This window comes from Halictus rubicundus, chromosome 6, assembly GCF_050948215.1.
Source record: "Halictus rubicundus isolate RS-2024b chromosome 6, iyHalRubi1_principal, whole genome shotgun sequence".
NCBI lineage: Eukaryota > Metazoa > Arthropoda > Insecta > Hymenoptera > Halictidae > Halictus > Halictus rubicundus.
The window spans coordinates 18,491,138-18,517,476 of record NC_135154.1 but is presented as its reverse complement, the minus strand read 5'-3'; the positions used below and the strand labels follow the sequence as shown (position 1 = coordinate 18,517,476).

Sequence of the window (26,339 nt, the reverse complement as noted above, 5' to 3'; positions counted from 1 at the left end):
AAATTGCATTAATTGAACTCCCGGAGGGGTGGGGGGGGGGAGGGGCACCGTCAGCGTTCCGTACGTGTCACGTGCCGAAAATAAAGGGAAATGGCTCCGATAAAGCACGAAAACTTTGAGTGGTGGCTCTCGTAACTTTTAAAATAGCGCGCCCGCCAACCTGCCATTTCATTTCTCGTTCAAGTCTTGGCCCGTCAAGCATGCTTGGCCGCTCGGAAATGACCAGTTCACCTATCCGTTTCTCGAATATTAACGTTGAACGATTGTCCGAACTTCCGCTAAATTCCGTCCGAAGTTAACAGTTGTAAAAATGGAAATTTCCCGACGGTTCACGCGCGGAGCCATTTCAAGGTGCTGGGATAACGTTCAAGCAAGAAATTCTGCAGAGAGCTCGATTTATTAAGATCTCAGTAGATTTTTCCTTGATTCTAATTTTTGTAAAAAGCAGCAACCAAGAATGCTACGGCCGATTTAATCGGTGGAGCCAAATGACACACAATGTGCGCAGATAAGTACGTCGCGTGCCCCTTTCATCAACACTAGCAGCGAACAGTTGTAAAAATGGAAATCTTCATGGAAAGCTAACAATTGAAATGAATTATTATTGTTGGAATGCACTCGAAGCTATTTTAACTCCAAAACGAAACATTTCTTCCGACCTAGAATATTTCCCTTTTGTGTATATTCTTTTCATGTTATACATACGAATATGGTGCTAATACTGAAGTGTTTAGTACTTTATTAAATACAAACAAATTCAATAATGAAAAAAATATTTTGAATAATTACAGTCGCCATTCGAGTGCTAAGCGTTAAGTCCTCAGTCAACAGGCCGCCATTTAAGCACACAGAATCCTATTTTTATTTGTGAAATTAACTAAAGTACAATTTAACCTTTCGCGTACAATTTAACCTATTTACTAAATTCGTTTTTATGCAATACATTGCTAAGATTGTTGAGCGAACAGAATAGTGTGTGGTCGGGGTCGATTTCATTATAAAACGAGGAGGATCGTTTAGTAGATATATTCTAGATCGGAAGAACAATCCTGAAACAGCTTCGAGCGCGAAGAGTTACTAATGTCAAGAAAATCGGTAACCTTTGTTGCTTGGTGACGTCGTCTCCGATCGATCGTAATCGAGTATCGAAAATTGAATAAAGTTTGCGAGGTTTTTGGATCGTCGGTGGTGGCCAGAGCCAGAGAGAAGCGTGGCGACTGATCTCCAGTTTCCGCGAATTAGTGCAGAAAAATCGATATCAGACGGGACAAAGGTGATCCGATGGCAAATGAACCGATCTCGGGAATCGTGTGCACTGTTCTCTATAATCACCTTACCGGTTCCCGGGGGTCGATGCAATTATAGGGAAAGGGAGCACACAGAGGTACGGGCACAGGCACAGGCACAGGCACAGGCACAGGCAGAGCATTAGATTTCCGGGTGTTGCTAGTCCGGCCGCGTAATCGGTAACAAATCGCACATTCTCCGATTTTCCAGGGATCAGAGCTAACGTACGCCGAGCTGTCGCTCCGGGGCAACCGACGAATACCGCCTAATTGTTATCAGCCGGTACAGGTGTCCAATATTCAGCGACCTCAACTGCTACCCATGTCGACCCTGACGCGCAGGCAGCCAATCCAGGAACCGACGATTTACGCGCAAGTCGCCAGTCATTCCAAGCCGATTTATGTGCCACCCCCGCATCCGTACATGAGTCGCGCCAGCGACGAAACCACGGCAGAAACTCCATTAATCGGACACGACAATAAGGTGACAATTAATTGACGACCCCGTGGGCAGCGCGGACAAGCGAGCGATCCGCGTTCGTTCCGTAACTCTCGCGATTTAGAATCTCGTTCGAATCGGTAATTGCTCGACTCTCGCAGAACACGAACGCCATGCTCGCGTTTCCCGAGCATTCAGCAAGCTTCTAATATCTGATTATTGATTCAGATCAAAGTGTTCCCGTCCTTTCATACCTATCTTGAATTCCGGGAACCGTAACTATTATAACCAAAAAGAAAAAAAGCCACGGAATAAGAAGCAACTCATCGACTAAAATTCGTATTGGCTACAAGTATGGATTATAAGTAACCGAAAATATTTTCTCTTGTCGGAAAATGTTATCGTTGAGAGAAATCCATTTCGATCACTTATAAGTTATAACAGTTATCAATGAGAGAAATTTGTTTCGATTGCTAATAACAGTTATCGATAGGAGAAATGTATTTCGATCGCTCATAACAGTTATTGATGAAGGAAATTTGTAATAGTTATTATTGAATAGTACAACTTTCAAATAGTAGACAATCAATTGTTTCATACATTTTTTATTCATGAAATTAATTGCTGCAATCAAAATTTAATGTGAGAAACATGAGTTTTTTCAAATTTTCTCCTGACAAATTACACCGCAAATCATGTAACGTTAATTTTAGAGCAGAAAAGGTGTGTTCAAGGCTAACCTGAGTTGCGAGCAGAGCGTGAATTATGCACGCTAGTTTTGATAAATACGGGATGTCTACAGTAAGGAGCAAAACTGATTACACGCTTTAAGTTTACACACAAATAACTATTAACTATTACACAAATAACTATTACACACTAATAACATTTCACCGATATTGGTTACTTCGTTTACGAGTTATAAACGATTAAGTCGAAAATCGTGAACAATGGCAATTTTCCCACTTTTAATACTAAAGTTGCCTAATAATATGGAATAATAATATGCAGTAGAATAGCACAGTTGAAGCAGTAGCAAGATTTAATGAACGCATAGGATTCCCGTTCGAGTCTTTCAGCAATCAATGAAACATAATTTGTATACAGAGTGTTCGACTACATGTGGGAGAAAATTTAAGGGGTGGTTTTCCAAGATAATATAACACGAAAATGAAATGTTTTTATTTATTATCAATTAAAAAATCCTCATAAAAATCGTCATAAAGGCGCGCGTCAATAGCTAAAAAATGAAGCCGAAATCACAATTTTTTACTCCTCATTTTCGTCTTACATTATATTGGAAAACCACCTTAGTCGAACACCCTGTATTATGGGATTTTCTAATTTCATTAATGATCTCGCAGGGGATATACAAACGGATTTTGTTCGCAGATCACCACGATCAGCCAATCAGGCAGCTCGTTATGGCGCACCGACACGCCGCCATCTTCGAACACGCCGACCACATGATTCTAAGCAAGCTCGATCTCGATCGACGCGACACTTCGCCCTTGAACGTTTCACGACGCACCGGTTATTAAGAAATTAATAAGCTCCTGGATACTGGAGGGAAGGGAACTAACGCTACACCGCAGAACATAGAGAAATAATTATAATACGCGAACGACGTTCCCCGTTCAATTGTTCGCGAGGAACGTCGCCCGGTATCGTTAGGATTCTCGGTAACGGAACGTTGCGGAGATGGTTCACGAGGACGGCGAACGATGAAAGTAATTTAAAACATGAAGAAGAAGAAAAAAGAAAAGAAAACAGATGAAAATGTTTCTTGCGCGAATTATAGTATGAAATATATAATATATGCTTTCCGAACGATTCGTGATAGGGTTGTTATCGTGGTGAACGGAATGATTCAGCCTCGTTTAGAGGATCACGATTTTCGAGTAGAGTGTTTCTGTTCTCGCAGGTGAAACGACCGATGGGCCATCGGCGGTAATGGCTCTAAACACTATGAAACGAACAACGTCAAATTACTATAGCGGGCCCTATTCAGCCGTCCGTTAAGAATGATGGAGAACGACGACGATACACAACAGATCTCGAGGGACTAGAGTTTCTCTTCTACGGCGGTTCGGCCGATCGAAAATTATGCTCGCGAATCCGGCTTGATTGCACGTCGAAAATTAAGCTATAGGCGCATACATTCGTTCAGAATCGTCGCTCAAACTCTCTGCTAGGCGAATTTAAAACCTGCGACGCGTTGCAACTCCGAGAGCGCTGTATTACGAATTTTGAATTAACAACGAAATTATGCTTCTTTTATATTTGGCTAGTCTATTCTGTGGTTCCGTGTGTATAGAAAAATGTAATTTTGTTCGGCGATGTTCGGCGATGCTCGGCCCATTGTCCTCAACTTCGTTTTCGAATCAATTTTGCACCGCCGTGGATATTCCGCTCGAGGCGATTCGAGAAGAAGGAAAAAAGATGGTAATCCGTCGAAGCATAGTCCAGTGCGAGTAGGGAGGCTGCTGGAGCACCCATCTAACATCTTGAAGAATTTTTATTAAGTTTGCCGCGTGGGCCGGAGCGTTATCAGAGATCTCGCTTTTATTCCTCTGGGACTCTATAGTTTTTAACCGGAAGCTGTTATTAACCGGGGAAGAGGAACTTCCGGAACAATTCTCAACTTCAGATCAATTGCACGGAACAAATTATCCTGCGATATTTACTCCACCAACTATGAAGCACCAACATTTACCGAACAATTGCTCAATGGGCAAAATCAATTTCAGTTCGGGGAATTTTTCATTTGTGTCCGCCTGAATGTTTCTGAAAAGATTTCTTGTTTTTTTTTTCTTCTAAATAGAGAGACAGGGAAGTTCTTTAATTTGAATGAAGTCTCTGCGACTGGGAACTTTTATGGAAAAATTATCCGCGTTGGTTTCAAGACGCACGAACTAGACGTCCGTTCCTCTTCTCAATTTGAATACCAGCCTTTCTAAATTCTTTAAACGTTTTCGCCGTATCGCGTTTGATCTACTCGTTCTCGTCGCAAATGCATGAAATCCGCGGTCCAGCGGTTCCCTCAATTTGCCACGCGAGTTTTTCGGTCTCCCCGACAGAATGCGTTCTAACTATGATTTTATTCGTTTGTTCGAAGCTTTTATTCTGCGGACAAAATGTTGTTACTTCTCTTCATTTTTTTTCTTTTTTCTAGTCGAATCTGAATGAATAACAGAGACGCAATCAAGCCGACGAGTCCGCGATCGTTTGATTCGGTATCGAGGTATCGCAGAGTCTAATCATAGTTACGGTGGGAGGGGAGGGGGCGAGGATAGTTCTACGACGGTGATCGGGATAGGTATACTGTATTGTATTGTATAAATAAGCGCGCGTCGAAAAAGTGGACACAGACACAGACACAGACACGTGTCTCGTGTTGTTTCTCTGCAGCTGAATTATTTATTGTTGGACGTAGGCGACGCGAAAAAGAAAAGAAAAATTTCCGTGTACAGTACGGGTCTAGATAAATGCGGTGTTATTATAACGATGTTACGTAACCGTGGATAGAGTTTTAAAGAAGAAGAATAAGAAGGGGGGGGAAGAAAAGAAGATTTTTTAACGATTTTCGAAGTGATATAAATATATAAATATATACATACATATATATATATATATATAAATATACACACACATATACGCGTCTGTTGGTTATCTTAGACTCATTCTGTATGTATGTTGCTCATTTCGAAGCTTTAACCGCCCCGAGGGAGGACATGGTTCGTTTATGTTCATTCTTGAATCGTCTAGTTACCCGCTGTTTGCGCGAAAACAAATCTTTATTTAGCCCTTAGGTCGTTTAAGTCGCGATTGTTGTTTGTAAGGTGATCGTATCGACGAGATCGGCGAGAATGATCGTTGAATCAGATCATCCGGAGCGAGAGACTCTTTTCCGAACGGAGACTCTTTTTGATTGTTAGGATTTCTTGTATAGAAACTCCACCGCAGCCAAAGTATCATTTTTTCTTTCCGCTTACGAGTTGCATTGTCTACACGGTTTTTATGCTAATTATAATTGATAGTCTTAGAGCAGTTTTGTAAGAGCGTTCGTCGAGTTGGGAAAGATCCTTGGAACGGTGGTTCTGATAGTTGATCGTACGCGAAGTATATTGTTAGAAATTTTACAAATGTACATTGCGGGGAAATTATTTAAACGTTTATAGAAAGTGTTTCCGTTGGACTAGATAAGATTAATCGACCACTCGGATGTCTTTCCTAACTCATTGTACATTAATTTTCTGTCAACCTGTACTTTAAGTTGCGATTTAACACTTCGTTTTGTAAGAGGATTTTCGCGCGACCTATTTTATAGGATTCCGTTTGTACTCTATATTTATTATCGCAAATATACAAGGTCTATCCAATAGTTACAAAATTTACATTAAAACCTCCGTGCGAGCTTTTTAATATTAACAATCCACAAGCTTCTTGTTTTCTTTTTTTTGCATAGTTTACAATTATACTCGCGGGACATTTTTGATACTTCCTCGAGATTGGAGAAGCCTCTCCAGAGTTTGTCGCTTTAACAGAAGAAAAAAGAAAGAAAAAAAACGAAGTAACATGGTCGACAAGCTACAGAGAATTAGCAATTTTAATGTAAATTCGAAGACTCTTGGAGCGAACCGTGTGCGTTTATTGTATCATAAGCTAAGCAACATGATTTATAGTACTTGTTAGGCGCGCGAGATATGATCACCCTACGTTATTAACGAGTTACCAAGATTGCAGAATCCGCGGGGCAAAGAGCCGCGAAGCGTGTCGGGAGACGAAGCTTCGACAAAGCTTTCGCAAAGCTTGCGACAAAGGTCTCGGCTCGCTTCGTCGCGTTTCGAAGAGTGTGAAAGGGCGAAGGGAATGGAAAGGGTAGGCGAAGGGTGCGAGAAACTTCTGTTATACCGGTCCGAAAAGATGCAGCAATGTTCCGAAATTCCCACCGTAAATATTCACCCTGATAATCAGCATTCAGTCACTCGATCAGAACGAAATCCATTTAACTCGCCAATAATAATCAGAATCTTCACTATATCTCCTGACACCGTGTCTAAAAGAATTCATCTCTTAGTCCCAATTCTTCTGAAACATACTTCTAACCTTGTGCTTCGTGTGATCTCCAGAAGTAGCTACACGAAGGATTAAAAAAAATTACTACAGCAAATGACTCAAGATAACCGTTTAGTCTACGAATAAAATTTCCGTTGCTCTAAAGCTATTCATTAACACTAGGTTCACGGAGCATTAAAAGCGAGTATTTTACATTACTTTATAAAAATAAGAAGAATGTGTCTATCCAAGTTTTCAGCCATTTTTTAAATAATATATACCCAAGGAAATAAGTTTGTCGAGTAATTCCACGTAGATGGACCTTCGCAATCTCAATAATCGTAAATTAAAAATATTAGAACCCGTCATTTTGACGGGTCCCGTAAACCTAGCGTTAAAAAATCCTAAACTAATCTATCCTTGATTTACAAAGGTAGAATAACCGACAGTTGGCAAACTCTTAACAGATTCTCTGTAAATTCAATTAAAACGAGTAGCATTATTTTGAGCACTATTGGAGTCCATAAGAAATACTGTGCACATTTTCCCGGGCCACCGAAAGAGAGATGGCCTGTCAAAAATATATCTATTTTTATTAATATCTATCATAAATATTTTCGGAGGGGTGTCGATTGCACGGCAAAGAAATTCGCAACATCGTTGCGCCTCTTTTCGGGCGGGTGTACGTAACACGTGCCATATGAAATTGCAACGCTGCAGAGCGGCGCGGCCCGAGGCGAATATCGGGTCTGTCGCGGCTCGAGGGTGTAACGCAAGAGGGTACCTTTCGCGGACGTTATTCCGGCTCGTTTCACTTATCGCTGCGGCGCGTTTCTTCCGTCGAAAGAAAGGAAAGAACGTTCGAAAGGAAAGAGAAACGCGGAGAACACAGCAGACGAAACGAGCCGCGAAACGTTAACAGGTCGTTAAACTTCGAGTCTTCGGCGCAGACGCGTTCCCCGCGAGTGGATTCGCAACGATTCGCAACGCGGAATTTCGCGGAAACCGATGGAATTCCATTGTTTGCGCACAAGTCGAAATCGCGAACAAGTATTTTCCATCCCCTCGAGCTCGCCGATCCGAAACGACGACGCTAGGAAGAAAGAGAACGAGAAAAAGCGAAAGAAAGAGGGACACGGTCGTTCGAGCCACGGGATACATGCCGAATTCGAATATTTTTAAGCTCGCGTAACGATAGTATTGTAGCTCCACGTACCATTTTCCATTACTTTAGATTACGACGACGCTGCTGCGACACACCCCCTTTTCACCCCTTAACCATCCACCGCCCACGCAACTTACTCAAACCGCTTCACGTCCTACACATTCCCCCTAAGAGAAAGCAAAACTAAAAAACGTTTCTTCGCGTTCGAATCGATTCCGAACTTTTCTCGTAAGCTCGATTAACACAGTACGAATTTTATACCGTTTTTATAATCGACAGCCACAGCCGCGACGATAATTAGCGCGGCTGGGGAACAGCGTTCAATGGACGTCCGCGATCACGAAGAACCGCGGGGCTCCGTCTTCATTCTCGAATAAGAGACAGGAGAATTTGACCGTTCGAGGCGTTCTCGAGTTTAATTATCAGAGGATGTTCACTGTTTATCGTTCTGTACATTTGTTCTTCATTTTGGTGTGCCCGAGTGCGGGAACCCTTCTGCAGGCAACCGGATAGACTTCTGTTCAGCCCGGTCCCTTCGATAGACAACCAAATATCATTCGAATGGCTACCGGCCACGCTAGCGCCTTTGCGTAGGCAACCAGTTAGGCTGATACCCTTGCGCAGGCAACCAGACATACAGGACCCCTTCTACAGGCAACCAGGCATACAGGCCCCCTTCTACAGGCAACCAAATACCTATGCTCCCTTCTATAGGCAACCAGATACCCTTTTGTAGGCAACCAAATACACCGATACATACTTTCTGCACCGTATTTAACAATTTTATAAGTTCTTCAGAAAATGATCAGCAACGCAATATCTGTTTTACTACTGTCCTGCAAAACAACTCTGAATCTTTACTCTCTAGGCAACGTTACATTGATTTATATGTTTAAAGTAAAACTGTATGTAAAAAGAATGGAACAAAGTAATGTTACAGATTTAAACAGTGGAGGAAGTGAAAAATTAGAACATGTGTGTAATGTATGAATACGGTCTTGAACGGCCAGAATCTGCTGCCTCGATCACAGTGTCATTATAAAGTGAACGATTTGTCGCGTCGAGGGTTGACAACGAAGAACTCGATACTGAGAGGAGATACAACCCTTTGACAGATGGCAAACGATCTGTTTACCATGCCGAACACTCCTTTAATAATCACGAATTGATCAGGGTTCTCGATTAAGCACGCGTGACACAAAACTAAAATGCGAAAATTTACACTTTCGAACGTTCGACGAAGGTGCAGTCTGATGAATTTTTTGCGCGAGATGAGGACTGCCGTGAACATTCACATACACATACTGCCGTATAAAAAGCAGTGACGAAAACGGAAATGACAACGGGGATGAACGAACGGAAGGTGGAAGTGGAGAGAAGAAGAAGAAGAAGAAGAAATATTCAGTATTTTGTCAAAAATTCGTATTACCAGTGTAATAAAATAAAAAAAAAGACTTTGATATATTGTTAGTATGCGTTGTAGGTATTACAGAATGAATTTAAATATAAATATACACAATATACGAAGAGGCACGCGCATCTGTAAACGTGCGTGTGTGCTAATAAGAGATAATTAAGATCTTATAATTTTAAATGACTTTTAATATAGGTTTACTTGTGTAAAATAAGACAAAAAAATAATTGTGCTCAATAAATTTCAATAAATAACGATTTTGCCTATGCCAATAACAATTAATTATTGTAATTATTTTTGTATAGAGACGTAAGATGATATTATCTGATTATTATAAATACATTATAAATAATGATATAGTAATCGCAGCATATGTGTAATAAAAGTATTTAACATTGCACGTTACGTGTCTGTAATGTCCCAAAACGTAATTTTTTTGCTCGCATAACGTTCTGTTATTTTTACTGCATGTGATAATGTGCATAAAATCATTTATTTCTCTTAACTTTCACCGAATCATATTTAGCGTGAAATAACACTTAACCTCATTTCAAATTTCGCTCCTAATTCGGCACAACTTGCGCGCGCACGCGCACTGTACAGAAGTGAAACGTAAGGGAAACCTATTTTCTTTACTTAATGTTTTATGATCTAAATTTACTAATATTAGCATTAGAGTTAATAAAAAAACAACCTACCTATCAAGCAGCCGAATTCGCAATCATTTACGTACCCATTTTTAATTCTGCGTAGTAATAGAAATTCGTCTTCAAAAATTCAAATTCTACTCCCAAAGTCCCGCGCATCGAGTACGCATGCGTTTACCTAACCTAAACTTAAATGATACACATGACGAAGATTGAATAGTTTTTAAGGTTATTTTACGGCTGTCAGTTAACGCCGCCAAAATTGATTAATACTAATCATGAAATAAGTAAATAAATATTCATTGACATTAGGCGTCCAACATAACCAGAATGCATTTAATCACCAGGAATTTGAAACACAAGTTGCGTACAATGTGTCATCGTTCTTTGCATGACACAAAACAGAAACAGAAGCCGCAATGGGTGAAACCGGTCGGTTATGAGACAAACATTAAAGTGTATAACACTGCAACAAAGTGTACAGTACCGCTAATTTTAAAAAATAAGAATTATCTAACCTGGTACGTCTGTGGTCCAACTGTTTATGATTCCGCGCACATCGGACACGCAGCGTAAGACACACTTCATTTCATTCATTCATTCCAGTATTAATTGAAACATCTTTATTAAATATAACTCACTTTGTACAGCACTTACGTGAAGACGGATATCATCAGAAGAATATTGACAGATCATTTTAACATAAACGTTGTAATGGCCATGTCTGTCACGAACATAGACGACAAAATAATAAATCGCGCGAACGCGACCAGTCGAAACTTTGAGGAACTATCGCAACATTTCGAGACAGAATTCATGGAAGATATGCAAATGTTAAATGTATGGAAACCTAATTTATATTGTCGAGTTACTGATTTCATCCCACAAATTATTGATTTTATTAATAACATTGTGAACAAGGAAGGAGCATATGTAGGAAAAGATGGTAAAATCATTTAATACTGTATTTGTATGTTCAATTATTTTTAATAATTTTTTACAATTGATTATTATTTATAGGATCAGTATACTTTGATGTAAACAAGCATGGCATTTATGGCAAGTTATCGACTCCATTTCAGGACAGTAGTCATCCCCATAAAAAGTCGGCGTTAGATTTTACTCTGTGGAAGGCGTCTAAGAAAGGAGAACCGTTTTGGGAATCCCCATGGGGTAATGGGAGGCCAGGGTGGCACATAGAATGTAGCACTATTGCAAGGTAATTGTTTCCTAGCAAATAAAATTCTTCTAGTTTCCTAAAAGTATAGGCAATATATTGTCTATTTTATACAAATTAATATTTCTATTTTAAATAGCACAGTTTTTGGAAATTCCATAGACATTCACAGTGGTGCGATAGACCTTGTTTTTCCACACCATGAAAATGAGGAGGCACAATCGTGTTCTTACCATGAAGTGGACCAATGGGTAAATTATTGGTTGCACTGTGGACATCTGCTTCTGAAAGATGTTAAAATGTCGAAAAGCCTCCAAAACACTATCAGTATAAGAAAACTCCTTCAAAGATATACTGCGAATCAATTCAGAATGCTTTGCTTGCTTTCTAATTATGACAATGGTACATTTCATTCATATACAAAATATTACACTTAAATACGGATGATCAAATTATCACATCATTTTTCAGATATCGAATTCTGCGACGATGTAATGAATAATGCAGTAAACATAATGAATAAAGTTGAACATTTCATTGCTACTTGCGACAATTACGTCGTTGGAAAATGGACCACTGGCAATGTGGACGAAGTTGCATTGCTTCGTGTGAGTTATTATTTATCCGACTATCCGCGTCTCTCTAATTTGCAAAAATAACGAATATGCAATTTTATTTTAGTGCTTGGAGGAAACCAAGAATAATGTTGATGCAGCGTTCGCAAATAATTTTAATACCGCACAAGCAACACATACAATACTGAACCTGGTTGATATAGGGAATAAAATGTTACATGATTCCTCTGTAAGTATAAAATTGTATTTAATGTTAATGTCATTTAAACAATTTCATTTTATTCCATGAAAGAAGCCTTCTATAAACAGGAGTATACCTGCAGTAACTACAGTCTCGAATTATGTATCTACAATGTTCTCGAAACTGGGAATCGGTCGCTCAGAAGTGGCAGATGAATACAAAGTGAACAATCTCATCGAGTACTTTATAAAGTTTAGAAAACGTGTCAGAAACAGGATCAAAGAACAGGGTGCACCAGATAACGTTATGCTGACTGCTTGCGACGAAGCACGAGCCGATCTTTTGAAGTGTGGAGTGATCGTGAAGGTACTTATCTTAACGATGGCATACTTCTTATAGTATTTCTTTAGCTCTGCAGTGGAAAGTAGAGACGGTGGTTGAAAGAACTGTCACTCGATTGTATGGTGAGCGATACAATTTATTAAGAGACTGTGTCATAAATACACGACAATTATAAAATTATTTACAATGTTCTCGCGCGATGTATCAAACGTGCTCGGTACGTGCGTTCACCAACGCTCAGTCGCAGCTCAACGTAATTCTGTGTTCAAAAAAACCATAATTTTGTTTTCTTGTTTTCAGGATTCTAAGACTGACACTACTTGGAGTATAAAGTCATATTGAATTGAAAATACCAGAGATATTATATTGTAAATAGCGCCTTAATAAAACAAAGTTACTATATATTTACATTGAAAGTTGTATTTACTCATTTTAATCGGCTGAATCTATAACATTTTTCGATTTTTTTGGACTATCATCAGCAGCAGCAGCATCTGGACCTTTCCGTTTCATACCAGCCTTCTTCTCCGCTATTGTTTTCTTCAAACCCTTCATTTTTCTTGTCTGAATACTATTAAGATTCTGTGCTCCAACGTGCACGCGACCGAAGGTTGTTCCAAGATTGTCTTTGGAAATATTCTTCTTCTTTTTGACCTTCAATTCTTTCGGTTTCTTGCAGGCTTGTTTAAAGAGATCCGCGGAAGCAAGTTTCGTTCGCCTACATATTAAATCTGCTCTCGGGCCAATTTCCTCTAATTCTATCCTCGGTGTTCTGCTGTTAGACTTCTTCAGAAGTACTCTAGAATATGAGTTCGTTGAAAAGATAAGTATATACCACAATACTATTTAACAAAGTTATTCGACAGTAAATTTACCTATAACTCCTTAGAAGAATTTTATTTTCTACAGCAGTGAAACTTAAAACATGTTCAATACCCTGTAGTCTGATATTCTCAACAACTTCTCTTTGGAACATGTCTACAAACAAATTCTTTATCCTGTCAAGCTCGTAATTGTTCTCAAAAAGCTCTCCATTGAACACCAACAGAGGTTTTAACCCCTCAGATACTTTTGGTACTTTAAAATCTTTCAAGCTCTTGTAATTTTCTATACCAAACTCTGCCATGTCCAACAATGTATTTTCGTACATTCTACCCATTACAATATTATGGGGTCGTTTTTTATTGTGCAATGCAAGCATGAAAAGAGGTGCATTATACTTGGTAACAAACTTCTCAATAGGGGTGACATCTTCAAACGGCAAGACATCATTTTTCTTTTGCATCATCTGTGCATTGGGCTTTTTAAGATTATACTGTAAGAAATAAACAATAAAAAATTTTTCAATAATTATACTATTAAATTGATAAATCTGTTGCTTTTCCCGACTAAAAATTTTGAAGTTCCACTTACCAGATCTTTCATAAAATCAACAACAACCTGAGAAGTGTTTTTTCCTTTGAAGCACAAAGTCTCTTTGACATCCTCTATCAATTTCGGTTCCTTTTTCAAGATAGCTCTTTTGCCTCTGTGAGTAGTTGGTTTTCTGCAATAACAATTCGAATATTAATCAGCGCTTGAAATAAACAGGTACCTTCCGGTTTTAAAAAATTCTGTTCGAACTTATGCGTTTCGTTCAACAATGTATCTGTTCCTGCGGAATTTTTACGAAAAGAATTGTTACCCTTTGGAACTTTTTCGAACTCTGATATTAATTTATAAAAGAACATACACGGATCAAAACGTAACCAAAAACGTTACAATAAAATCGTAAGTTGAAAATACTTACACTACTCTGCTTATTACCGGCATTCTGTCTTAAATATTGTAAGTAACTTATTCTTAAATTATTTGAAATATTTAATTCCGTGGGTATCCAATGTCTACATACATAAAGCGTCCTTAGCCCACGTGTATCGAAGAAATCATAACCTCAGATGACATATATTGATACATTTAGCAACACTATAATGGCGCCATCTATGACGGCAGGATTTTTCAACTCTCCCGTCCCGTTTACGGAGCACGAAGACTATGTGACTATTTTACATTACTTTGCAAAAATAACAAGAATATGCCTATCCAAATTTTTGGCCATTTTTTAAATAATATATGCCCAAAGAAAGTTGAATAATTCTTCATGGATGTGTCTTTACGATTTCAATAATCGTAAATTAAAAAATTAGAACGCGTACCGTAAACCTACTAATAATTAAAATTGATGTTTCAAGGGAATAAAATAAATATTTAAAAACATCTTTATACAAATTACACTTACACTTTATTGAAGACCTTCAGAAACAAATGTTCATGTATTGTACAAAAACTTACTTTTACATACAGTGTTAAAATATTTTATATAAACCTTTCTTGTACCCAATAAAAGCATAGTAGAATCACTTATTCGTTCCATCATCATTTGCTTGCTCTTCTATATAAGCTTTCATCACTATACATTTCGTCATGTAACAATTACAAGGAACCTCGTGGTCCACCTCTGCTGCATCCAACAACTCTAACTCCATGTTATACTGCCTAGGTTTAATAGAGTTTCTTCTCAGCTCTAATTTAAACGCAATAGGCTCGCCTTTTGTTACTTCTACGTCTGTAGGCAAAACGATAGCAGTTTGTTTCCAGTGAGTAGCTTCACTGGAGGGACTCGTAGATAATTCCGAACCACCCGGGAACTCTGCATCGAACCAAATGCAAATTCCCTGATATTTTCCGTCTTTCTTACAAACAGAAACATAATCTTCTCCTCCAAGCAGATCTAATTCTTTAATGTCAATGCACTGTAGATCCAACCATGCCAATAACTTCCCTTCAGCCAAAAGGTCTTTGTCATCTACAAATAATACTTCTGGTTTCATTGATTTCATTTCCCTGTACTTCTGTCCAATGCATCTACAAAAAACATAAAATTAATAAATACTATGACATAGTAAAATTATTCACTTATGTTAATGAACTATTTGTTATTACTTCATACTGACTCCATAAATGTCATCCCAAAAATTGTACATGGATGGCAATTGACACGGCGATGCGTATAGTTTAGCAACAGATGGAAAGAGGATGCCATCTTCCTTCAGAAAATTGTCTCTTGCAAAGAGAACAGAATCCAACATTCCTTCGTGTACTAAATAAAAGCCCATCCACTCTGAGATAATTATATCAACTTTTTCAATTGAATTTGCATCAATGTCCTCCACTTTGCTATGGATCACAGTAATCTTATTATCCAGTTTGTTCTCCTTTACAACTTCTTCAGTAAGTTTTGCTAACTCACTTGCTTCGACTGCATAAACTTTTTGTGCACCAGCTTGTACACAAAAAGCTGACAGTATTCCTGGAAATAAATCAATATATGCATCAGTACTGCTCTTTCGATTAAAAAAATTCATATTGCTCTTCACAACATATTATAAAATAATACCTGTTCCTGCACCGACATCCATAACAATTTTATTCTCGAATAATTGTTTAGAATCAATAATTGCATTCTTGTAAGTAAGAGTCCTTGACTTGTCGCTTAACATTAATTGATGCACCTGTAAATAGGGTTAAACAAGATAACACATTTGAAATTAAAAATGCATAATATATGTTTGTATACACACATCAAGTTCTTCATAACTCTTAAAATACTGATCCATGCTTTCACTTTCCATGATAGTAGAAAATATATCTGAATTTTATGTGCACGTATATATATATTTTTTTTTTACAAAAAGTAACCATACAATTATAAAAATTAAGTATTTTCCTTTTGGATAAATTACATATTCAATAATACTTAATACAATCTATGTACATATGTATGTACTCTTCATAGAATTCCTAACCTTAACATACAGTGAACAGATAACACGTGGTCGACATAATACATACATATGTCAGTCACATACGATTACATTATTGGTACATAAATAAAATAAATTTTACAAAAATGTACATGATTTACGCTCTTACAAATCGATCTAAGCTAAATTTACATTCGCGTATTTTTTACTCTGCAATATACAGAAATATTTATATTAATATTTAGGATTACGTTTTTTGCTTTCTACACCCTTTTGCTGTTCTTTCTCCTTCATTAATCTTTTGAATTCGGCCTGCTTCTCCATTTGCTTCCGTTTTCGCTCCATTCGTAAAAGTTCTTCCTCATTCAATGCTGCAATCATTTGCATGTAATTTAACATCAATTTACATCAATCATTGATTAACGTACCTTTTTTCTGTTCCTGTTCATTTTGATTAACTTCTTGCTCGTTTCTGGAACTTGTACCATTGGACTGCAACTGACCTTTTACATCATCTATACTCTTTGTGTCATTAGGTTTGCTTGTACTTCCTATTGGACTTTTTGGTTGTGCTTCTAAAAAATACCAAACAATAAGAACTATTCTCCCAAAGCTTCAGTTATAACAAATTTTGTGTGAACCTGGCCTGTCCTCTTCCTTGTTGGTTTTTCGGTTTCTAAGTGGACTTGCTGGAACACAAGCCTCAATCACATCGCTATGAAAACTAGATACGGAGCATTGTAAATTCTCTTTCTGACTATTATTGTCATGTGAATTAGATTTTGTTAGTAGCTTCTCTATATCGTGCTCTACAAAATAACTAAAGCACGATAATACCTTTTTGAAGGCCTCTGTAAGAGAAACCTGAATAAGAAAATCAAAAATTAATTTTGCCTATGTGCAAAAATATGAAACATCAAAATACAAACATATAGTATCATACAATTCTTGCAGAATGCACTGCTAAACCTTTTGTAGCTCCTTCTGCATGAAAATAAGCCATATCCTCGTGGTATGTTCCATCATGTAATTGAATCTTAACGAATGTCACACAGCCACAAACGTATTTGCCCATAAAAGGCTCTACAAAATCTAAAACAGTACCATAGTAATAGTAATAATACGTTTTCAATGTACTTCGAATAGTTTGTAACAATTAATAAATATAAGTTACCTACCAACTGTTTGATTTGTCACACTGTGGTTCCATTTTCCTTCTCCAAACACTCGATTAGCTAAAGTTATTAATTCTTTATTAAGTGCTAATACTTCGTTTAAATCTGATTTCTGAGGAACCATTGTATTATTCTGTTTTGAATTAGTGAGCGGCTAGAAGTATTAATTTACGTCAAGATTTTTATTATTAGTGTTTATGAAAAGCGAAATACTTACAATTTTTATACAAGACGGATAATTATTCGCATTACTCATAGTATCAGTTTCCAATAGTTTTATGTGAAGACTGATAAAACCGTTGTATCAACTGGTTTCAAAATGAACGTCATATGCGAGATATCGTTTTAACGAGAGTTTATTTTCGATGTATCGATACGCGCCCATTTGAAATTATGCTAATTGAAACGTTTCTTGATATATAATTAATAAAAAATAAATTATTTCAGATGACAGAGAAAGATGCGATTACTTTTTGTTATTATTAATGAAATGTAAATGAATCAATGCGGTAGAATAGAATCCTTAAAATTTAGCAAACTGATTAATGACTATTTTTGGTTTCAGTTATTATAACTAGAAAAAGTGATTCTACACTTTTGAACGGTAATGTATAAATTTATGCGCTACATTCGATGCATAACGCAGGAAAGAAATTAATTGCTATTCTATATTTCCAAAGTACATTTTTACAAATTATACATTTTACACTTCTTAATAGGTATGATAATGATGAGGGTAGTGTGATTTATTTTGTATATTTATTTATACAATAATCATTATAATAAATTATATATATAATATATATTTATATTATGCGTGTGTAGTGATAATATATATTGCATAGAAATAATGTTTGACACGATTTTGGCGAATAGATCGGCTAAATTATGCCGTGTGACTCACATAATTTATTGCAACTGATACTCACCACACTCTTGCTATCTTTTGATTAAAATCACCACAGAGCCTCTATTATTTTAATTTTGGACTTTGCTTTCTTGCACTCGCAGACAAGGACGTATGCTCGATTAAAAAGTAGCAAACATTAGTTTTCAACTTCGTCGGTCGGTTAGATCGAATAAATTATCTTTGTAAAATCCTTTGAAAATGTTCCAGACGCAGTCTTCGAGGTAATTTCTTGAAACGAAATCGTCCGGGACAAATCGTTTTGCGAGAATATGGCGATCGGAAAAAAATAATTTTGCTACTGATTAATGTACACAGCTCCTGGTTTCGCTCTAATATTATTATACTTTTTAGTAATTTTATCTAGAAGAACGTCTGTCTCACATTTAATTATATTAATACAGTAATCATAAAGTATGTAATAAGTAAAACTCTTAAGCCGGAGGCGATAATTCTATACATATACACTGATTTTTGTTTTTAGTGGGCTGAAATACCTAAACAACAGTTTTACTTTAACACACAGTCCACTTAGTGTCATTGAGCTGATCTTATTACATCTAATTTGTGTCGAAACTATTCCGTTACAATCATAAATGTTAACAGAACATCCGTGAGAGAACTGATGTCACCGTGATATGAGCCACCCACGTAAAACACAGGTCGCTGTTAAAAAATGTTTCTGTGAACGTGCTCGAAGCACCGGTTTTGTCTCGTGTCTCGCCTAACTGACATAAAAGGAGAAATCTGCTTTTTTCTTTTACTTTTCTTCATGTACAAAAATCAGATACACATTATGCATGCTAAAACGCCATCCTTTTGAGCTATTTTACTGGGTTTTCGAACACAAGTATGTATTGCTATCCTTAAGACCTATTATACGATACCGGAAAAAAGTTTACAGACTGGTTTCACGAAAAGATGTCCGATCGCTATTATATATCAATAACCGTTTAGATTCGAGATTTCTTGGGACGTTTTCTTTTTCTTCTTCTTTTGGCACGACGAAGTACTTTACGATGTACACGTTAAAACGTATTATAAATAATTCAACAAACTCGCAAAGAACTATACGGTAAAGGTTCTCAATAATTCAATATTGTTGCTAATGACCTTTAAAATTATCTCTATGATACACTTCGAGTTTGTGTGTTATATACATGTGATTCTCAATAATGCAACAGTATCATCTATGTATTCTAACTGAAAGGTTTATGCTTAAGAACGTACATATACTCTTACAGAATAAATAGTGAAACAATAACAAGTTAAAGATCTTACGATGTAGATAAAAATATTCTATGTATTTATAATATATATATATATATATTTATATATATATTTATTTATTTATATATAAATTTAAACGTAGATGCGACGTGTGACCCACACATTAGTGTGTGTGTGTGACAATTAGCGCTATATATTACACGTTACGCATTGTAAAACCGAGGAGAGAACGTTTACAAAGTAGGAATTCCTGATACCTTATTGAACTACTTGGAAATGGGCGCTCGTACGACACGCTTATTTGGCAGCAATTTCACTTAGACATTTCTCCCTTTATGCCTTGGAGCAAATCCCAATGTTGCACGCGCGAGCGCGTGCGCACGCACGCACATATACAGTATAGTTTGAATGACGAGATGCTTAAATTTGTAAACAAATAGGCACAGTACAAAAACAAAAAGGTAAACATAATCACAGCTGAGTTGGCAGGCAGGCGGGCAAACGCAGGCGTACTATTGGACAGGCTCGCTCGACTTGTCAGTGCGCTTCATCGTCTTTTACACAGGATTTCTCATTCTTTCTGTTACTTGGTCGACATTGTTTTCAACAGCCTGCTAAGCCCGTTTTATTGCCAGAGTGAGTCTTAAACGTAATCGTTAGTTCCAGGACTCGTTAAAGGCTCCTGAGCCTGTGGAAATAAAAATATTTAAATAGGTCTACGAACAAAATTATACAGGAGGATTTACAGATATTTCGGTGATCCTATTCGACTAACAAGGAATGATCTGTATTACGCGATCTTAGCCAATAAGATAGTCAAATTGTCAAGGATCAATTTCAGCCCCTTAAAGTGAATATGGGCAGTAAAAAAATCACGCAATACTTGCCTACACGTGCACTACGTATGCGTAAAGTTTCATAATTTTTTCAAATTTCGGGATCACTCCTTGTAAGACACCTTGTAGGAAGTGATATATGACGCTAATTATTATAACTACCTCTTCTCCAACAGTAGCAGTGGGGAGTGGAAACCTATTCTTCTCAAGACTGAATTGATCTTCGGTGGTTTTCCTGTACACAGGATTGTCGAAATTCATACTCGTGACGTTACGGTGAAGATAATGCCTGTAGCATAATACTGCGACCAAAGCGAGGAGCAACAGCACAAATGACGCGACCCCTATCGCTATACCAGCAACCGAACCAGCATCTGTCAATTCGGTCGCAAGGCTACCCTTGTCATCTGCATCGGTCGACTGTGGCGGATCTGAAATCAAACATCAATTTGTAATACAAATAAAATATACCCCTGGCAGAGAAGTATTCGATTAATCATCTATTATTACTAGACTGTGGATGCAGTAGACTTTCTATACATTTATGACAACAATGACCAGATGAAATAGAAAACTGTGAAAACATTTAAAGAAATTAAAAATCTTACTGCTTTCAGTTCATTAAAATTATTCGAAAAAGAAATCAATTTGTATTTTGCATAAAATCCGAAGTCTAGTCGTACCAGCTATTCGTGTATTTAATTTTCGTTTGTAATGAACACTTAAACGATTCATTCAACAATCATTTTCACGATTTTGATCGAATATTTTCTGTCAGGGGTAGTACAGTAGAAATAGCTTCTCATCGGTTGCTTTCAGGAATTAATTAAAAATTTTAGAAAGTCGTTAAGCTTAAACTACGCATAACACAAATCCCACGTTCCGATTACGCAGACCTTTATGCACTCGTGACGTTTGCAAATTTTGAAACGACAGGTAAACGTTTGCATCAAACGGTAAAAAAAAAAATGATCTATGAAAACGAGAGTCTGCATAAAAGATCCGCAGAGGCCAGTTATTATCATCACTAATGCGACCGTGGTAATTATATGCTCAACAGAATAAGCTAAAGCCGAGCATCTACGATCGTAAACAACGCGTGTATATTTAGCTACACCGGTAGGCGTGCAGTTATACTTACGAACGGTGCTGGTGGTAACGTTGAACGGTTTGAGCCTCTTGAACGGCTTACTCCTTTCTTGCGTGGTGGGCTCTACGGTTGTCGTTACTGGAATATTCATACAACACCGATGCAAAATAACATAAGTAACAAAGTAATAAATCGTACGCCGAAATAATAATCGACTAAACAATCAATTCTGCTGCTATAGATTCATAGAGTAATCGTATGCATGCCGTTCTCGAGAAGAATCTCGGCGAGGTTTGTACCATAAGCGTTAAATTATTCCAGCGACATGCAAGACGTACCATTTTACGTTATTCATTCGATGCTATATATATATATATATATATAATGCTACATATTATATTATAAACCAATGCACGCAGCTCGGTTAGAAGAAACGATACACTACTGTTTCCCGATCAGCTCACCTTTTTCCACGCACATCAAACCATCGGGCAACAATTCTAGGCCGTCCGGACAGGCGCAGCTAAGAACAGGCGATTTTGAGTTGATTTTCGGCGCAGGCAGACACAAATGACTGCAATGTCCGTTCACAGCTTGACAATGGTTTGCCCCGTCCGGTTGCCTGTACGGATGGTACACGTGGACCACCATCGGGTGCTGCAGAGTTTGATGGGACGTCACCGCTTCCACTTCCTTACCGGTGAACTTGTTCGCTTTGAATATCGTTTCCTTGTCCCAATCGGTCCAATAGACGTAGTCCTCGAACGTCGTGATGCTGAACGGATGCCTCAGCGAATCAAGGGAAAACAGGACCGTCCGTTTACCGGAACCATCGTAATTACACGATCCAATTATGTACAATTTCGCGTCCACCCAGTACACCTTCTTACCCACCAGGTCCAGGGTCAAACCGTTCGGCCAGGTCACGTCGTTGTCCACTATTACCTGCAATAATATACTTGTCAATGATCTTTCATCTCTATAGAACTGACTTTTTAAACGCATTACTATCGCGTCACGTGAAATCACGTGCTGTCGCGTTACACACGGAGAAAATAATAATACATATATTCGGGAATCTGTTGGCTCACACTCTAACAACGTCACGTGAAATTACTTGTTTTCGTGCGACGCGATAGTAGTGTATCCGTACCTTACATCGCATGGAAACATTTTGAAAGAATTCTGACGTGCTCTGGCTATCAAGATGCAACGTGGGTAATGTTTTTGCAAATTTTTCGATCGAAAATTCAGATCAAAAGAGATTGATGAGGTTACCGTTCGATGGGATCCGTCCATGCCCGCTTTCTCGATGCGAGCCTCGTCGCTCCAGTCGGTCCAGAACATCCACCCTTCCAGAGGGTTCAGAGCAATAGCCCTCGGCTCCTGTATGCGATCCTGTATAAGTGTCTTCCTCATGTTGCCCTCGAAGTTGGCCAGCTCTATGGTGTTCTTCTCGGAATCGGTCCAATAAATGTGACTGTAAATCCAGTCGACGGCCAGCCCGTCGGACGTCGTTAAGCCATCATCGATGACGACCGTGCGCTCGTTTCCTTCGTCTATCGGAGCCCTGTAAGGTCGCAACGATCCATAAGAACTTTTGCGAAGAAAGAATCGACATTTGACGAGAGGAATCAGCGCTCACTTGTAGATCTTCTTTTCGCTCATGTCGCTCCAGAAGATCATACCCGTGCGGAATACAAAATCCAAGGCTGCTGCCATCTTTGTGTTGTTTACTATCTCAGTCATCTCTTGCCGATCCAATGCTACTTTTCTGATGTCATGCCGCCTGGTGAAGAGAAGGCTCGCGTGGCCTTCTGCTGCCTTGCAACGATTATGGTTCTTCGGGTCCCTCAGGTAACCGGGGGAGCAGTAGCACTTGAAGCTGCCCTTTTGATTCAGGCAGAGTTGGGAACAGCTGCCCGGCTCCAGGCATTCGTTTATATCTAAAGACATGAATTACAGGGTTGCGTTATTTATTGGTAGATTTGGGATTAAGGGACACCCCTAAAAATACGATAATTTTGTTCATATCAGACCGTGAAACTTGGATTTCTCTTCAAGATGTTAGAACAATATATCAAATAAGTAGACATTTGAAGCTGCTGGATCTTGCAGTGAATGTACACAAGTTTTATTTTACAAAACCGCATTCTAGTTATTAGATTCTGTGTTACTAGGCAGATCGTTGTTTCAACGGTAGACGACTAACTTGATGGATTACTAATTTATTAAAGAGGCCTCGATCATCTCTTTGTGATTTTTAAGAGTTGTTAAGTAGTTAGCAAGAGAGTTCTATTTCGGACTTATGGTACAGCTCGATGCGTTGCGTTCAGTGTGTGTCTTACCGTCGCATGTTTGGTTATCAATTAATCTATAACCGGGGTGGCAGTCACATCGGAAACCAATGGGCAGGTCGACGCAAATTTGAGAACACCCGCCATTGTTGTTCAGACATTCGTTTAGACCGCAAAGCTCGTGGCTCTCGTCTTCCCAGCCGATGCAATCCCGATTCTTATTGCACACCTTGTGAAGAGGTATACACGAACCCTCGCTACATTCGAACTGGGTCAGAGGATCGCAGGAGGCCGTTTTGCTTGTGCAATTCTTCTCGTCGCTTCCGTCCGGACACTCCACGTCCCCGTTGCAGTACAGATGGCCTACAATATTTTAATAATTTAGAGTAAATTCAGAAAATTAAATTTAAATTTAATGCAGAAAATTCTATTGCGCTGTCGACTTGAGAAACTGAATGGTCGAGGGGATACACGGTGGGTAAGGAGAATCGATTTGTTTCAAATATTTTTATTCAATTTTGTAGAACATTTGAACTATACTCTCCCAAATTCGTAAAATTGACGAAGTTACTAGAGGTCTTGTAAAATTGCCTCCTCAAACATAATTCAAGCAATAGATTGTCCCGGTACCTGAGATACAAGTGTGATGATCCTCGCATTGGAACTGATCAGGTCTGCAAGTGCTATTGTGACATCGTTCCGGTGATTCGTCTTCACCGTTCGGACAATCCTTTCCCCCGTCGCATAACCATTCCGGTCTAATGCATGTGAAATCGTCGCCGCAGTCGAAGAATTTTTTATCGCAGGGACTGGCAGGCCGGATTTTCGGGTTGTCCTAGAAGACGCAAAATTATATTAACAAAACATCCAGAGAGAAACTCAATTTCCAAATGAAATCGTCCACCTTCTAGTCGCAACTAATACTGCGTGATTTAATCCGAACTCGACACAGCAATTTTCACCGATGAAACTTTGTATATGGCTCAATTAGATTTGCAAAGTGCACGTTTGGAGTTTGTCGTTACGGGCAAAGAGTTGGATATCATGACCTTTACAATTCCGACCAATAGTAATTTTCAAATGGTTTTTTTACGCATTATCCGGTAAACTAATCCTTCTAACACCTCAAAAGTCAAGTTATTCGCTTTTAACCCTTAGCACTCGAATGGCGACTGTAAGGCGCCACTAAAAATTGCTGTATCCTTATTCAAAATATTTTTTACTTTATTAAATTTTGTGTATTGTACGAGTAAATTGCACCATTTCCATATATATAACATAAAAAAAATATATATACAATGGACATATTCTAGGTCATAAGAAATGTTTCGTTTTCGAGTTAAAATAGCTTCGAGTGCAAAGGGATAACACTAGGTTTACGGGACTCGTCGAAATGACGGGTTCTAATATTTTTAATTCAAGATTATTAAGATTCTAAGGATGCATACATGAGAAATAATTTAGCAAATTTATTTCTTCTGGTATACATTATTTTAAAAATATTGCTAAAAATGTGAGTAGCGCGTTCTTGTTGTGATGCAAAATAGTCACTTTTAGTGCTCCGTAAACCTAGTGTTAACGATGTCCTGATACTTATGGGCGGGGGTATGTGTGCTTTGTTCTAAAGTTGTGCTTACAGTACGTAAAGAGGGAGGTTCGAAGAATATTTTAGCATACTTTTTCGTATATAATTCATTGAAAGTAAACTGAAAAATGCATCAGCTTGCCCGGGTCTGCCCTAAGCGATTCAAGGAAAACTTGTAGAAATGAAAAACTGAAAGATTGATCAGCTTGAGCCCGGAGGATCATGGACTAAGGATCGTTTACGAACCGAGCATCCAATTTCGTCGGCCCGATTCGGACAATCGGCGTCCCCGTCGCACCTCCATCTCGACGTGATGCAACGATGATCGGAGCAGGCGAATTCGGTCCTGGGATCACAGGTGACCAGCTTGCAGTTCGTCTCGTCGCTGCCATCCTCGCAGTCGTCGTCGCTATCGCAGACCCAGAATTGCGGTATGCAACGCTTGTTCGTGCACGTGAACTCGTCGGATCGACAGGTGTCGTCTAAGAGAAACGCGCGTTTCAGGAACGGAAGAATCGAACGGCATTAGAAACGATCCCCACGATCACGGTTTCATTAACTCTTTGAGTGCCCGATCAACCGTGTACGATCTCTAATTGCATCCCGACGCATCGACGAACCGAGGGAAACCCGTCGTCAACCTGTTCGTCATAGTCCTTTTATCTCCGCGACGTTTCCTCGCTTCGAACGGTCTACGTTCGAGGCATTTAATTAGCAAAGCCACGTATAATTTGATGCGGCACTCAAAGACACAATTCGCTGATTAAAACTCGGAGACGCACTGTCCGATTCCTTTCGCTCGCGAAATCCTTCACGAGCGACAGGAATTCGTTCGGAAGAAGCACGATCTCAAGCTAGATCATTTTGAATCTGATTTTCTTGCGGGATATTCGTCGAATGTTGTGTTGAAACGATTGTACTAAAAAAATAGTTTGCCAGAGCAACAACCGATGCGCATCGTTTATCAACGACTGGACGAATTAAATCCATCGGGGTTTACCGCGCTTCGCATGTACGATACAGGATTAACCGGAGTGAATAGCACAGGAATGGCGAATAACCAATATCGCGTGCTTTTATAAATCAACTATACCGCGTAAATATTGTTTCTGTAACTGAAAAATAGATCCTG

The 26,339-nt window shown here is 38.5% G+C and overlaps 5 protein-coding genes across 19 annotated transcripts in view; 2 read left to right on the top strand and 3 right to left on the bottom strand.

The window, feature by feature from the left end:
• The window catches only part of LOC143354794 (neural cell adhesion molecule 2), a 472,552-nt gene extending 468,088 nt beyond the window's left edge, over window positions 1-4,464 (top strand). For all 3 annotated transcript variants that reach the window (XM_076789122.1, XM_076789121.1, XM_076789120.1), the window contains 2 exons: window positions 1,498-1,770; window positions 3,118-4,464. In XM_076789122.1, the coding sequence (XP_076645237.1) occupies window positions 1,498-1,770; window positions 3,118-3,195 (351 nt within the window). In that variant the 3' untranslated portion in view covers window positions 3,196-4,464. The remainder of the gene's footprint in view (window positions 1-1,497; window positions 1,771-3,117) is intronic.
• A 5,654-nt stretch (window positions 4,465-10,118) lies between these two features.
• On the top strand, window positions 10,119-12,981 carry Cysrs-m (cysteine--tRNA ligase-like protein, mitochondrial). 3 transcript variants are annotated; one of them, XR_013082387.1, is made up of 9 exons: window positions 10,119-10,581; window positions 10,660-10,955; window positions 11,030-11,228; window positions 11,326-11,588; window positions 11,658-11,794; window positions 11,868-11,990; window positions 12,054-12,308; window positions 12,585-12,677; window positions 12,964-12,981. XR_013082387.1 is itself a non-coding variant. In XM_076789145.1 (8 exons), the coding sequence occupies exons 1-8, from the start codon at window positions 10,340-10,342 to the stop codon at window positions 12,624-12,626; spliced, it is 1,554 nt and encodes a 517-aa protein (XP_076645260.1). In that variant the 5' UTR covers window positions 10,119-10,339; the 3' UTR covers window positions 12,627-12,692. The 3 variants fall into 3 exon arrangements, 2 of the variants coding, with proteins under 2 accessions (XP_076645260.1, XP_076645259.1); XM_076789145.1 differs by lacking the exon at window positions 12,964-12,981 and having other exon boundaries at window positions 12,057-12,308; window positions 12,585-12,692; XM_076789144.1 differs by lacking the exon at window positions 12,964-12,981 and having other exon boundaries at window positions 12,585-12,692.
• Window positions 12,683-14,410, bottom strand: Non3 (Ribosome production factor 2-like protein Non3). The gene is made up of 4 exons (XM_076789150.1): window positions 14,074-14,410; window positions 13,698-13,830; window positions 13,160-13,599; window positions 12,683-13,083 (listed from the first exon to the last, which is right to left on the bottom strand). The coding sequence occupies exons 1-4, from the start codon at window positions 14,094-14,096 to the stop codon at window positions 12,717-12,719; spliced, it is 963 nt and encodes a 320-aa protein (XP_076645265.1). The 5' UTR covers window positions 14,097-14,410; the 3' UTR covers window positions 12,683-12,716.
• Window positions 14,411-14,549: 139 nt separating this feature from the next.
• Window positions 14,550-17,654, bottom strand: LOC143354805 (uncharacterized). 3 transcript variants are annotated; one of them, XR_013082388.1, is made up of 8 exons: window positions 17,480-17,654; window positions 17,266-17,416; window positions 17,031-17,179; window positions 16,729-16,951; window positions 16,516-16,662; window positions 16,339-16,458; window positions 15,721-15,835; window positions 15,498-15,633 (listed from the first exon to the last, which is right to left on the bottom strand). XR_013082388.1 is itself a non-coding variant. In XM_076789149.1 (4 exons), exons 2-4 carry the CDS (start codon window positions 15,821-15,823, stop codon window positions 14,681-14,683), a joined length of 978 nt encoding a protein of 325 aa, XP_076645264.1. In that variant the 5' UTR covers window positions 15,824-15,835; window positions 16,339-16,460; the 3' UTR covers window positions 14,550-14,680. The 3 variants fall into 3 exon arrangements, 2 of the variants coding, with proteins under 2 accessions (XP_076645264.1, XP_076645263.1); XM_076789149.1 differs by lacking the exons at window positions 16,516-16,662; window positions 16,729-16,951; window positions 17,031-17,179; window positions 17,266-17,416; window positions 17,480-17,654 and adding an exon at window positions 14,550-15,188 and having other exon boundaries at window positions 15,267-15,633; window positions 16,339-16,460; XM_076789148.1 differs by lacking the exons at window positions 16,339-16,458; window positions 16,516-16,662; window positions 16,729-16,951; ... (1 more) ...; window positions 17,266-17,416; window positions 17,480-17,654 and adding exons at window positions 14,550-15,188; window positions 15,905-16,325 and having other exon boundaries at window positions 15,267-15,633.
• A 350-nt stretch (window positions 17,655-18,004) lies between these two features.
• The window catches only part of LOC143354797 (low-density lipoprotein receptor 2), an 82,066-nt gene continuing 73,731 nt past the window's right edge, over window positions 18,005-26,339 (bottom strand). For 7 of the 9 annotated variants that reach the window (XM_076789126.1, XM_076789131.1, XM_076789130.1 and 4 more), the window contains 9 exons: window positions 25,454-25,689; window positions 24,253-24,457; window positions 23,674-23,985; window positions 22,971-23,271; window positions 22,604-22,895; window positions 21,790-22,270; window positions 21,377-21,463; window positions 20,398-20,666; window positions 18,005-20,087 (listed from right to left, as the gene is read on the bottom strand). In XM_076789126.1, the coding sequence (XP_076645241.1) occupies window positions 20,043-20,087; window positions 20,398-20,666; window positions 21,377-21,463; window positions 21,790-22,270; window positions 22,604-22,895; window positions 22,971-23,271; window positions 23,674-23,985; window positions 24,253-24,457; window positions 25,454-25,689 (2,228 nt within the window). In that variant the 3' untranslated portion in view covers window positions 18,005-20,042. The remainder of the gene's footprint in view (window positions 20,088-20,397; window positions 20,667-21,376; window positions 21,464-21,789; window positions 22,271-22,603; window positions 22,896-22,970; window positions 23,272-23,673; window positions 23,986-24,252; window positions 24,458-25,453; window positions 25,690-26,339) is intronic. The other 2 variants (XM_076789127.1, XM_076789135.1) reach the window with 1 other exon arrangement.